General features: G+C 39.6%; 1 protein-coding gene across 2 annotated transcripts in view; it reads right to left on the bottom strand.

Moving 5' to 3' along the window:
• The window catches only part of eps15l1a (epidermal growth factor receptor pathway substrate 15-like 1a), a 59111-nt gene extending 45802 nt beyond the window's left edge, over positions 1–13309 (bottom strand). For both annotated transcript variants that reach the window (XM_080431283.1, XM_080431282.1), the window contains exons 1-11: positions 13273–13309; positions 11270–11359; positions 9302–9349; positions 8595–8690; positions 7588–7656; positions 6048–6173; positions 5617–5676; positions 4454–4720; positions 3669–3829; positions 2216–2372; positions 1518–1580 (exon numbers count right to left, since the gene is read on the bottom strand). In XM_080431283.1, coding sequence (XP_080287409.1) covers positions 1518–1580; positions 2216–2372; positions 3669–3829; positions 4454–4720; positions 5617–5676; positions 6048–6173; positions 7588–7656; positions 8595–8690; positions 9302–9349; positions 11270–11359; positions 13273–13299 — 1164 coding nt within the window. In that variant the 5' untranslated portion in view covers positions 13300–13309. The remainder of the gene's footprint in view (positions 1–1517; positions 1581–2215; positions 2373–3668; positions 3830–4453; positions 4721–5616; positions 5677–6047; positions 6174–7587; positions 7657–8594; positions 8691–9301; positions 9350–11269; positions 11360–13272) is intronic.
• Between the last annotated feature and the right edge of the window lie 1558 nt (positions 13310–14867).

Raw genomic sequence — 14867 nt, 5'->3', positions numbered from 1 at the left:
GTTGCTTGTTTCTCTCACAGAATCTGGCAACACTGCCTCTAAACACAAGACACAAGATTTAAAAAAAAAAGAAATCATGTTTACTCTCATCAGTTTACAATGTGTTAATTTGGTCAAGAGTATACAGTAAGTGATGTACATGTGATCACTACATTAGTTAACCACTTTAAACCTGGCATCCCTATTTTGGGCGTGTCATCATAGGCGAAAAATGTTCAATGAATGTTCAATGATTTTCAAAATAGCTTGAAACAAACAAAATAGCAGATATACAAGCTCACAATACGTCATGATGCGAGGCGTTGTGAGCTAGTATACGGTATACTATCTGCTATTTTCTGCTCATCAATAGAACATTCCCTTTAGTAGAACTGAAGAGGCAGAGGTTACGTTAGTAACCACAATACACTTTATTTGTATCACACTTTTTCAAAACAAGGAACTGCACTCTGGGCCCAAAAAAAAGATAAACTCTCACAAATGCTTTCTATACTCATCTGCCTGCCTATAACCAGCCACTGAAAGCATTTGTGGCCTTAGGTTAACTTGGGTCCATGTTACCTACCCACAGCTTGAACATTATAGCCTGAGAAATCGGAGATAGAGAGAGTTGGGGTGCGAGGTAGACACATCAGCAGCCCAAGAGTTTGGATAAGAGAAGAAAAACAGTGTGCAGTGAATGTCTGGTATACTCAAGGTCCCCAAGGCCGTGGAAAGCAATTAGGCCTATTTGTATAGGTTTAGAGACCTTCAAATATAATACATGACATTTTACAGCATTGTGTATTCATGCCAGTGGTGGAAAAAGTACTCAAATGTTAGTAAAAGTATCAATACTGCAATTTAGAAGTACTCTGTTACAAGTAAAAGTCCGGAATTCAAAATTTACTTGAGTAAAAGTACAAAAGTATTGGTATCAAAATGTACTTAAAGTACCAAAAGTAAAAGTCCAAAAATATTTGAAAATAGCAGATCTACAAGCTCACAACGCGTCGCGCTGCGACGCGTTGTGAGCTTATAGATCGGCTATTTTCAAATAGCCTCGTTATAAAATAGCGCTAAAGTGGTTAATGTATGTTTCAGAATATCATAATTTACGTCTGAAAAGTAACTAGTAACTAAAGTTTTCAAATAATTGTAGTGGAGTAAAAGTACAATATTTGCCTCTGAGATGTAGTGGAGTAGAAGTAAAAGTACTGGAAATTGGAAATACTCAAGTAAAGTACAAATACCTCAAAATTGCACTTAAGTACAGTACTTAAGTAAATGTACTTGGTTACTTTCCACCACTGATTCATGCCGCCACCCTCGCCCACAATGAATCATAAAACATTATTCATATACTGTAGTGGAGGACTGCAAGTGTAGCAGGTTGAGTCAGCAGCAGATTTGAGCATCATTTGGACAGCAGCTGGAGGAGCTTGGTTGCTGCTTAACACTTATTCAAATATGACAAAAAGCTGGAGGAAGTAAAGAAGCCGAAAGCAAGAAACAAGTGGAGGATGTGTTTCGCTTACCCGTCTCATCTCAGACAGAGCGGCCATTTCTGATCCCACGGGAGTCATATAGCCAGACAAACACTGAAAATGCAAGCACACACAATTATAAGATAAATATAGAACAAATATGATCTGCATGTGTAAGCAATAATTTTTTATGTGTACAAGTCATAGACCGTAAAACAATATGGACAAAGTGACGCCATTGGTTTCTATAGAACATAAATGAAGCCTATTTTTCAGCGATTTCAAAGCCGCCATCTTTCTATACCCGGTCCGAAATGCAACCGGAAATTAATGCTATTGGCTGCAACCGCAGCGAGGGCGGGTCTTCACTCGGTAGAACTAGTAGAAACCCTAGAAACATACCCTACTTTATAATGAATTTTAAAATGAATGGGACCATAATTTACTAAACGCTGATGATTTAAAAAAGACTGTAAACTAGCGATTGACACCATAAAGTGTTTATGAAAAGGTTTACTAAGGTAATAAAATGTGTAAAGTTCGCCCCAAAAACCTCATTGACTTGTATCGAGATTACAATGTATTGCAAACGGTAGAAGGTGAAGTAGCGACATCTGCTGGGCCATTAATAGGAACAGAGAACTGAACGAGAACCCCGGAAGTGAGCTTCAATTCCAGCGAAGGGGGTTTGCCCCTTGGTACAAGTCAATGGAGTGTATATTGTTTGTGTGCGTGCGTGCGTGACCCACCGGCACAGGAGTGCTTCTCTCTGACGGGGGGATCATGTCGGCGGTGAGGGCCTGTGGAGGGTCGACGCCTTTACTGACTTTCTGCTGGATGAAGTGCATGGCCAGGCCGAACTGCTCCCGCGTGAGCTTCCCTATCTGCCTGGTGTCTGCCAGCGCCCTGGGGGGAGGTTGACACAGAGACAAACATAGTGACAGTCACAGCACTGACAGGTAATCTGTGCACGTTGGCCCTGTGGTTTAGTTCAGCTTGAGGCAATCGCTTCTTATTACGACCATTCATGCGCAAAACAGATGCACTCGTGTCACATTGCATAATAATAATAGTGTTCCCCACCAGCCAAGCAGTCTAGGGATGGGTGATGTGATATCGTATGGGATGATATTGATATGAATAAACCCGCAAAGTGCCATCTAGCCAGTGCCATCTTATCGAATATTACAGCCAATTAGCCCATTCGATCTGGGAACGCATCTGTGTCATTTTAGATTTGAGCTATAACCATTATTTTATACTTTGGCTATTCAAAAATAGCAGATCTACAAGCTCATATCGCGGCACCGAGTGCCGCGCTATGAGCTTGTAGATCTGCTATTTTTGAACAATCTTGAACATGTGTGCAAATCTTTGAATATATATTTTTTTAAAGCATAGAATAGAATAGAATTGAGATTTGTATCTCAATTCTTTGCTTCTGGAGGTCCCCGGAACAAAATGTTTTACAAATGTTCGCTTTAAAAAATATACATTCAAAGATTTGCTTTTCAGAAAACTTTTCACGATTTTTCAAAAATAGCAGATCTACAAGCTCATAGGGCGGCACTCGGTTCTTTGAATAGCCAAAGAAATCTAAAATGACACAGATGCGTTCCCGGATTGAATGAGTTAAACATCCTGATAATAGTTTGCCTGGTTGAATAATAAGGTGTACTATCATGCTGTAAGATTTCCCACAAACTACGGGGTTTACGGTGAATTATAAATAAAGAACATTAATGATGACAGTGAGCCAGATGATTACACAGAAATGCCCTCGAATGCCAGGGAAGAGAGGCTCTGACACAACAGAAGATTGAATTCCCAGACATGGCTCAGCTTTGCTCGGTGTACACTTAAAATATGTATACATTTCTATTTTATTTTGCAGCTCTAAATTTGCAGCTCTAAACTTGGAAAATGGCCAAAACGGCCAAAACGGACGAAAATGGCCAAAACTCAAACATCGGCGAAAGTGGCCGTTTTCAAGATGTTTTAACCATTATCTCTGGAACGGAAGGTCCAATCTGCTCAGTTCAAAGCTTGTTGGATGCGTGACTTTGAGGGCCTAATGTTATGGTAATTGCTCGGGCCGGGCCCTGTTCACGGCCGGCCCAGTTAGGGCCGGGCCTTAATTTTCAGTCCCGTTGAGAACTCAAAAAGACTCGAAAATAAGAGTCTACGGAAATGAATCCATACCATATATGTGCAAGGAGGTTCTGTGGAAGTCCAGAGTGCAAGAAGATGTCCTTGACCTCCTGTCCGCTTACGAAGCCGTCCAGGTCGGCATCCGTCTTCAGGAATATGTCATCGTATCGCCCGCGTTCTGACACCGGGACCACCCAGTTGACTATAGAATGCTAAGAGAGAGACATAGAGAGCAAAAAGACAGTAAAAAATAGTTGTATGGGAGAAGGACCACGCAAATATTGTGTTGTTTGTTGTTCATGTGTATGTACTTACCTGCAGTGGTATAAAGTAACTAAGTGCATTTACTCAAGTACTGTACTTAAGTACAATTTTGAGGTATTTTCGCTTTACTGGAGTATTTCCAATTTCCAATACTTTTACTTCTACTCCACTACATCTCAGAGGCAAATATTGTGCTTTTACTCCACTACAATTATTTGAAAACGTTAGTTGCTAGTTACTTTGTAGATATAAATTATTATATTATAAAACATACATTAACCACTTCCAGCCCTATTTTATACCTAGGCTATTTGAAAGTAGCCGATCTACAAGCTCACAACGTGTAGCACTGCCGCATGTTGTGAGCTTGTAGATCTGATATTTTCAAACATTTTAGTACTTTTACTTTTGGTACTTTAAGTACATTTTGATACCAATACTTTTGTACTTTTACTCAAGTAAATTTTGAACTCCGGACTTTTACTTGTAACAGAGTATTTCTTGCAGTATTGATCCTTAAGTAAAACATTCGAGTACCTTTTTCCACCACTGGTTCATGTGTGTGTGTTTACCTGGCTTGCAGACGACTTGTGTGACAGCGTGTGTTTTGGCGACAGGCTGCCGGTGCTGTTGAGGGAGTTCATGCTGCCGTGGGACGGCGTGGAGCGCAGCGAGTCTTTGGGCGGCGGGGGGCTGGCGGAGGGGAGGCCACCAGGCGCCGTGCCTGGCACCACCACCGACCCCAGACTCTTCTTCCTCTTAGATGGAGGGATGAGGGAGGAGGGGAGGAGGGCAGGAACGGGTTCCTTCTCCAGAGCCCGGTAGACCAGGTGCATGGCCTGGAGGGGAGAGTCTCCAGTTATAGTAGCTAACGTTTTACTCTGCATGCTATGCTATATCTCATACAGTACATGACAACGTGAAGAAATTAAGTGTCTTTAAATCAAACTGACGCAGCCTATTTAACCCATTAAGACCGGGAACGCATCTGTGTGTCATTTTTAGATGTCTTTCGGCTATTCAAAAGTAGCAGATTTACAAGCTCGTAGCGCAGCACCGAGTGCTGCACTATGAGCTTGTAGATCTACTATTTTTTGGAAAATCATGAACATTTGAGCAAATCTTTGAATATATATATTTTTAAAGCAAACATTTGTAACTCATATCTTTGCTTTTGGGGGTCCCTGGGTCCGCAGCCAAATACATATAATTTTGGGTGGTCCTTGACATGAAAAAGTTTGAGCACCACTGACATTATAGCAACATACGTAGTTTTTTTTCCCAGAAAACTGTAAGAAGACATTTGTAGAATCCCCAGAAGCAAAGATTTGAGTTAAAATGTTCGCTTTTAAAGATATATATATTCAAAGATTTGCACAAAAGAAAAGTGATCGGTGCCGCGCTATGAGCTTGTATATCTGCTATTTTTGAATAGCCAAAGAAATCTAAAATGACACTGATGCTTTCCCGGCCTTAATGGGTTAAGACCTCACAGGTCTTCAGATTGTACCCTCAGAGGTTCAAATTATAAACAGTATATCCAAATCCCTCATTGACATGCTGACACATGCTGATGGGAACTCCTGCTATACTGCAATACCATTGCAATATAGGGAAGCTAGCTCATAGACACAGACCCACAGAAGCCTATGAATTAAATAACTTAGCATGTGCCGGCTGGGCTTAAGTGAAAATTAAAAGCAAAAATGTCAAGGAATCTTTTTATCAAACTCACCACTGCAAACTCATCTCTGTCCAGATGGCCATCTTTATCTATGTCACTGAGGTCCCATACCTGCAAGAGAAACAAATAACATATTTTTATGTGTATAGAATTTCATATTCCATATCATATCAAAAGTCACAATAGGGGTTTTATTCCAAAACACTGGATACCCACTTTTGAAATAGGTTAATTACTTATATCATTGTTTAATTAACACAAAATATATAAAGAGGACACTTATTTCCATGTCAGCAACCATCAAAAGTAGCCATTAATGTCTCACTTTGTAGTGAGACATTCTGCTGTTTAAGTTAAAAATAAAATAAAACAACTTTACATAGAAATAAAAAATGGTTCATTCTGTTACTGCTGTCTAATGTGTTTTATAGTGAGACTCTAGGGCAAAACAGTGACACACATTGTATTCATTAAACAAATACCTTTCCAAGGACGTCTAGAGGTAGCTTGGAGTTGATCAGCACTGGCTTGACCTTGTCTCCTGACAGCAGTCCGTTGACAGGGACCAGGCTTTCAAATATCCCATCAAATTTACTCTTCTCTTCAGGCTACGAAGAACAACAACAAAAAGTAACCTTTAAAAGCTAATCTGCAATTGTGACAATGAGGCTCCTAACTGAACATGAATAGAGGTCAGAAGTCCTGACGTCACTCGTTCATCCCCTGGGTCGTAAAGTAATTTCTCTATGGAGAATAACATTGGGTCATCATAGAATCGTCTCATATAAGAATTGTGGTCCAAAAATAAACAAACTCGGCGATATTGTCAGCGAGGTGGCTCTGTATCGTTTATGATAGTCAGTCACTCATATTCAGAATGTGTAAATTACGTCAGACTTCGGTGCTCTATTATCACCAGCGTGGAGTGGCCTTGTTTATCTTTTGATTTTCACTGGACGTACCACATTTTTATGTCAAATTGCCAGCTTGAGATTTGTACACAAAAACTAATATTAAAGCAAAAAAAAAAAATTTGTGCAATCTGTATGGTAGAGTATGTTAAAGGGATAGTTCACCCAAAATATACATATCTTTTTTTCTATCGATTAGTCACCCCATGGAGACTTGAATTCATGGATATTTTTTTGTTTTTGTCGCATTCCTAAGCCAATAATTTGATGACCAGCGGACCGGTAGGCAGCGGTTCCGGTAGGAGACACAAGACTCTTTGTGTCTCCTACCGGAACTGCTGCCAGTCATCAAATTATTGGCTTAGGAATGTGACAAAAATTAAAACATATCCATTAATTCAAGTCTCCATGGGGTGACTAATCGATAGAAAAAAAGACATTTTGGGGGTGAAATACCCTTTAATACAATATAACTTATACAATTGGGGTGGTTGTATTTTATCTCCCTGCTCTTCTATTGAGACATTTAGATCGTGTCAAAGGTCATGTCTCACCTAGACACAGCATCTGACACAAATTTTGACCTGATGGTCAATATTCAACTTATCCCCTGAGCAAGCAGGCAGGCTCTACTAGCTCAATGGTAAACATGTCAGCACTTGTGCAGGAAAACGGGTTCAAATCTGGGGTAGAAGAGAAAAGTTACATATAGTGCAGCTTTAAGTGAAAACTAATTAGAAGTTTTGCTTATATTATGGACCTGTAGAAAATTATAGAAATCTGAAGTGAAACTAATCTGAATATTGTGGTTATGAAAGTAAAAAATGTCTTCAAATATATCGCAGATCAAATATGAATATGATATATTAATACATAGAAGGAATTGAGAGTTTATTCAAATGCGTATCAAGTTCCGTGAAGAAGTGGAAAACAAAAATACGTCCCAATCAATATGTGTGAAGAAAAAAAGAAAAGAAAAGAGGGCAAACTCTAACCGGTGACATGATCAAAGATATAATGGATTTGTTTACACACGTGAACTGGACAGCCCCAGACCACATGAATCTTTAAATTGAGTAGGTATCCTACTTGAGTGTACAGAATGACTCACCCTAACAGCCCAGTGTGGCTCGCTGGGCGCAGAAGCTGTGCTGCTTAGAGAAGGGCTGCTGGTGTCCTTCTACAAAACAAGACAAAACAAAACAATCCAAACCAGTAAGCAAGCAGTGGTGTATAGTAACTAAGTACATTTACTCAAGTACTGTACTTAAAGAACAATTTTGAGGTACTTTAACTTTACTGGAGTATTTCCAATTGTCAGTCATTTTACTTCTGCTCCACTACATCTCAGAGGCAAATACTTTTACTCCACTACAATTATTTGAAAACTTTAGTTACTAGTTACTTCGTAGATTTTGATTATTATTACAAAACATACGTTAACCACTTCAGCCCTGTAAACATTTCAGCCATTTGAAAATAGCCGATCTACAAGCTCACAATGCGTCGCGATGCGACGCATTGTGAGCTTGTAGATCTGCTATTTTCAAAATATTTGTATACATGTTGAACTTGTGAAATGGGACATTCTGCATAATGAGTACTTTTACTTTTTGGTACTTTAAGTATATTTTGATGCCAATACTTTTGAACTTTTACTCAAGTACATTTTGAATTCCAGACTTTTACTTGTAACAGAGTACTTCTACACTGCAGTATTGATACTTTTACTTACAGTAAGTAAAACATTTGAGTACTTTTTCCACCACTGCCAGTAAGTCAGTCAATCGCCTACAATATCCCACATGGCTGTCAATTCAATGCATGAAGGACAAGGGATTCAACTCCCTCCCCAGGTGACTGGCCGTGGCCTTTGATGCAAGGACTGTCAATATCTGACAGCTGAAAATAGATGGTGTACGTACAGTAAACTGGGGCATGAAGAATTGTATTCACATACAATGCTGGAAGTATACATTGTTAAGTAAAAGTCACTCTTTCCTTCTTCCCCGTGCATGTTAAACACAGGACAATTCTGTGTAAAATTCAAATATACAGAAACTTCAACAATAATACAATAATATTCTGGATTGGTCCGGAAGGATCAATTATACTCACAAACTTTGGTGGAGGTACTGCGAGGTTGATACTGGATAGACTGACTTCTTGTCCACTCTGAGCACATGCCACCAGCCTCAGAGCTACATAAAAACCCTAGAAACAGAGGAAACACGTTCCCTCTCACTCAAACTTGCATATATCGTGCAAACAACAATTTACAATTTAGGCATTTAGCAGACGCTCATACCCAGAGCGACTTACTAAAAGATACAGATAGCGACTAAAAGTGCGAGATCAGAGAAAGCAGGAACCATAGTCAACAAACAGCACAGTTAAAGGTAGGGTAAGTGATATTTTAAAATTTTTGTTAAAAAGGTTAAAGTACTATATTCTGATAGTAATCATTGCTACAGAGCGTTTGTTCGGTCACAGGGGTCTCTCCATCAGAATATAGAGCTATCTAACACTTATTTTAACCAATGTAAATCACTTACCCTACCTTTAATAGTAACGTACGGTAAGTAGAGTGCAAAGAGAACAATGTAGTGACTCAGAGAAACTAGGAACCTATCATCTGTCAGATGCTAGGTTTGACGTTAACTACCACACTGATATAGCAAAACAATACTGATGCAAATAAACCTACACAAAAAGCAAGTGATTTCAAACTAAATAACTACAGCCTTATGACTATTACGGAGTGCATCTTCTTCACAATGTTATCAAAAAGTATAGCAATGGATTTGCAACATTCTGATCTCTACCTGTTTGTCCAGGTAGCCTTTGCCGTCTGGGTCGGCCAAATCCCAGATCTGAAAAAAAACACACACAAATGCAATGACATCAGTAGCAGCAGCTGACAATGTCAGTCTCATGGCAACTAAACTTAAGTCAAAACATGACTGGCTACCTGGTGAAGAAACAAAGAAACATAGGTGGAATCAAGGGGTTTGCCTGCCGATTTAAATCTTATGTTAACCAGAAAATGAAACCTGATGTTTACTTTACTTCCTTAATTAAGGCTTCTAAATGACTCCCAGTGTTGGACTCTTCAACTATGCCACATCAAATCCACTGCATCTAGTGATGGTGGAAGTGGAACCCTAACCCTAAGCATCTTTAAAAACATACCTAAAATAATATTGTAATGCACTAATAACATACGGTACATGTGTGCTCCTACAGTATGCTACTATCCAACTATACAATTAGGAAACCTCTGTCTGTCTGTCCGTCTGCCTGTCTGTCTGTCTGTCTGTCTGTCTGTCTGTCTGTATCCAGTTTTCTCCAAAATGGTTTGACCAATCGATCTGAAGTTGCACATGGGCATTGATTGACCATGAAGGGAGTGAGCAAGCTGATTCTTAACTTTTCCCAAATTTAAGGCATGTATTAGCATTTCTATGAACTCTCACTCATTAACACTACTGTGAGTGTGGGTGGGGGGTGAGCCATGGAGCAGTGCCAGGGTTAATTCAGCAGGTGTTGATCCACTTGTCTAATTGTGCTCTGTTTATATTAGCATGCTGTACCTGGGCTCAGGGCTACACACAAATGCCAACAGAGAGAGAGCTGGATCAATGGTGCAAAAATGATGAAGAACATTGTTTTAAACGCAAAGCAAGCAGCAGACCCAGCCAGCCTGGGCTACACATAGCCTACATGCACTTGGTGCACCAATATGCTGTGGCCAATAAAGTGCAAAAGCTTTAAATACAAAACAGTCATTAATTGTGTCAGCAACAACCCACAGTAGCACTCAGTGTACTACAGTGGCATGATGACCAAACAGGGACTTTTATACAGTTATGTGGCCATCATTCTCATGCATTTTTCTCCAGTGGGTTGGTATATCGATCTGAAATCTTCTCAATATCATTTCATGATTTTTTTACGTTTCTTACATTTAAGGCGTTTGTTAGCACAGGCTATGGGATCTGTAGAGCCAGTTGCAACCCCAAAGTCTCAAGTCTGCACATTTTGTTTGAGTGCTCACATCCTTGGATATGGACTAGTTGACATTAATAATACAGGGACAAGGCAAGCAATGTATGATGTAATCTTTTCCAGGCAGACATGGTAAGAGATTGTGATCCTTATGCTTTCATGTTTAAAATCCCCTGAGAGCATTTGTGCGCACGCGTGTGTGCGTGTGTGTGTGTGTGTGTGTGTGTGTGTGTGTGTGTGTGTGTGTGTCTGAATGGGGATTGATAAATTACTCCTTTGGTACTGGACCTACTTAGCTGCACCATTTCCGTTTGGTCAATATTCATTCATTTACTGTACATGGACTTCATAAGCCCATCAACAGACCATTACCATCACTGACCATTACTGAAAGCTAAGAACATTAAATGTCATATTGTAACTGACTGAAGTGTGTGGTATAGCATCTCACGTCTGGATTCTAAGCGGGGGACCAAGTATTGTCCGAAACACCACTGGCACATTTTTCTCACTTAGTCCTGATTAGTACAACTAGATAACACTGTATGTATCCCATGTATGATGTGTTATAAACATAATTATACTGCTTATAAGCCATATAAGTCATTACAAAATGCTTTATAATGTGTTGTGATTGTTGTTATAAACTATTATGAGTATTTAAGTTCTTATAACTGTAATTATACAGCGTTATAAGTAGATAATAATGTATCTTAAGTATGTTTACAACACATTGTAGACATGGGATGCATAGCCAGTGTTACCCTTAAATATACAGTACTCACCTTTCCCAGTGTGATGTCAGGGAGCCCGGATTTCTTTAAAAACAAGGCAGCTTCTGTTGGCCCTACTCTCCCTGTATTCCCAGGGTCCACCTTGACACACACACACACACACACACACACACACACACACACACACTCACACACACACACACACACACACACACACACACACACACACACACACACACACACACACACACACAACACACAAAATCACAATCCAAACTATACTGTGATATCTGCATATCAACTGATAATTTGTTCATGAACTGAACTCTCCTCTCAAAACAAGTTATGGCTTATAGGAATACGGTACGGTTAATATACCTCATTTGGAAATGTGCTTGCTTACTTTTAGAACACTAGCATAAACCATTGGGCCATATGGTTATCTTACCTGTCTGTAAAGGTTTTCATATACAGGGTTCCCACTTGACAACAACTAGGGGAGAGAGGGGATGTTATAAGAGGTTATGCCATACATCTTGACCCACAACTCCCCTAGCACAGATACTGTCTGATTACCTGTCAACCCTATATATGAACCTTCATAAAAGATGGAATAGGTTGATTTGATTTAACACACGTTGTCCACCTTTTTTTTTTAAAGTGGAACTGACACATTTCCCATGCACCTGGAAGCACAGGCAGACGTTCAAGATTTAGGTAGATAAATAGATAATTATGTTTATGGATGGATAATAAAAATAGAATCCATCCTAAAGGGGGGTATATCTTCTTACACGCCACCTTGGTGCAATGAAATCAACACGGGCTGCCTGCTCTGCATAACATGCTCGCCAAAACTAAGAATAGCCTTGTCAATAAGGTAACCTAAGAAAAAATTTCCATACCAGATACCATGTTATTTTACCAGTGGTTCTCAACCTTTTCAGGCTGCGACCCCCCAAAATAATCATATTTTGGGGGGTGGAATTGTAGGAGTTGAGGCATTACATTTAGTTTGACTCTGTTCCACCATAACTCTGTGTTCCACAATATTGTGAAAATAGTAGATCTACAAGCTCACAACGCGGCATTGTGAGCTTGTAGATCGTCTATTTACTAAAGTTTTGCCTCTTTCTTATGTAATGTGACAATTTGGTCAGTGTTTGACCAGTTTTGATAGTATAAAGTGTTGATTACTTTTGATGCAGTAATGGTCATAATTGGTTTGTATTAAAAAGGTCTTAAAAGTACTTAAAAGTCACTTCACTGTCATCTGGGACCCCCAAAAGATCATGTGGAGACCTCCCCTGGGGGTCCCGACCTACAGGTTGAGAACCACTGTAATATACAGTAGTTATGAAGCCAATGACTGTATAGCATTACTATAATGTGATATCAACTGATGTTTGCCAGTCATACACTGTAGCCTGCTGAATGAATGGGACAATAACAAGCCAGTTCAGTCAAATCAAAACAGCATCATTTCATCCAAAGCATACATTAGTTTATGGGAGGTATATAGGCTGACTGCCTGTATAATAATAAACACATAAGGCACGTTTATTCCATCCATCCTATGCCTACAGGAGCAGCTAACGCTATAGCTAGTTCCGATCCTAACATTCAGTGGCTCAGGATTACTGCTGAAAAGAAGTGGCGAAAAACAATCGTATATACTGTCATAGATGTGAACGTCTGGGAACTCGATGTGATTTAGTTTTGGGGTAAAAAGAGACAACAATGTATATAGTTCCAATCCCTCAGACCAGCCAGCAGCTAGCTCTGTAGCTAAAGCTAACGAGCCGTTAGATAGCGGCTATCTAACGGTAATGCAATAAGGCCCTGGGTTGGTATCTTATCCAACCGTCTCTCTGACTGACTGAGCCTGATCATTTCTGCATGCAGTTCTTATCATCATCACACCGACCGTTTGTCTACGACTGAATTAAAGACTAATGCCGTGATCAGTGCGCAAGTTTGTCAGCCCTGTGCATGCCGTCCCTTTGGCCCCGAACTGTACTGTTGTTGTATTGAAATAAATGTCTCATCTTTACCTGGGTGAAAGATGTGAGAGCTGCCATCTTCCCTGTTGCTGCGGGAACAACGCACACACCCTCCTCCCCTCTCTCCGACGCCACAGTCCCCCCCTAGTGGACAGAGCGGCTTACGACACCGTTGGGTCAACTGTTCAGCCTGAAATATGATGTCATGGATGAACGTCAACATGGTGTTTGCATTTTCTTTATTTACAGCCATACATCTACATAAACGTTCAAATGTATTATCTAAAGTGTTGACCTTGTGGCCACGGATGTTATAATTATGTACGGCTCCTCAATAATACCCGTACCTTCCGTATTGTTCAATAAAAAGCATTTTTGATTCAATTGGTGGCCATTTCCTCCGTATTTTCTCCATATGCTTTCAAACGAGTGACCCTATCGGTTTGAAGGTGTATTGCAGTCTAATACTTGGCCACCAATCGGATTAAAATGCTTTTTATTGAACAATACGGAAGATACGGGCACTTTTGAGGACCCGTATATAATTGTAACATCCGTGGCCATAAGGTAAGCACTTTATATTTGAAATGTAAACCTTATTTTAGATGGACGGGTTGTAAATGTAAAAAGTGCAAACACCAAGTTGAAGTTCATCCATGACGACCAGTCGTGGTGCTGGTGCTGTACTACAATGTAGTAACTAATACATGATTGAGCCTGGACCATGTAGGTCAGTGGTTCTCAACCTGTGGGTCGGGGTCCCCACATAATTTTGGAGGGGATCCAAATAGTCGATCTGCAAGCCCACAATGCCTTATGCCGCAAGGCGTTGTGGTCTTGTCGATCTGCTATTTTCACAATATTTGTCTGTGGAACCGAGTCATACAAAAATGAATGCCTCAACTCACTACTTTCCAAGTGCTTATAAAGGTTATCAAAATATGACAGTGCAAACATGTAATCATACATACTTGACTTCAAAACGAACACAAACACAACATTTGGAAAATTTTGTCTTTCAAATTGATTGTAAAATATGTCTCATGCGCCATGGGAAGAATGGGAGAGGTCTACTGGCAGCTTTGCATCTTATATCGATGCAATGTCCATCTTCCTGGAATCTGAATGTTTCATGTAATACCACTTACCGCCATGCAGTGATGGAAAGTAACTAAGTACATACTCAAGTACTGTACTTAAGTACAATTTTGAGGTATTTTTACTTACTGGAGTACTTCCAATTTTCTATAATTTGACTTCTCCTCCACTCTCAAAGGTAAATATTGTAGCCTATTTTTAATCCACTATAATTATTTGAAAACTTTAGTTACTAGTTACTTTGTAGATTTTGATTATTATTACAAAACCACTTCAGACCTATTGGCATTTTGAAAATATCATATCTACAAGCTCACAACACGTCACTTTGCGACACGTTGTGAGCTTGTAGATCTGCTATTTTCAAAGGATTTTTATACATTTGAAAACTTGGGAAGTGGGACCTTCTGCATAATGAGTACATTTACTTTTGTACTTCTAAGTACATTTTGAAGTATTTTGAATACCGAACTTGTACTTGTAGCAGACTATTTCTACAAGAGGGTATTGATACTTTTACTTAAGTAAAAAATGTGAGTACTTCTTCC

This window comes from Gymnoscopelus braueri (genome assembly GCF_963280865.1).
Source record: "Gymnoscopelus braueri genome assembly, chromosome: 6".
In the NCBI taxonomy this organism is placed as follows: domain Eukaryota; kingdom Metazoa; phylum Chordata; class Actinopteri; order Myctophiformes; family Myctophidae; genus Gymnoscopelus; species Gymnoscopelus braueri.
The sequence above is the reverse complement of the archived record's forward strand: the minus strand, read 5'-3'. Positions and strand labels throughout refer to the sequence as shown.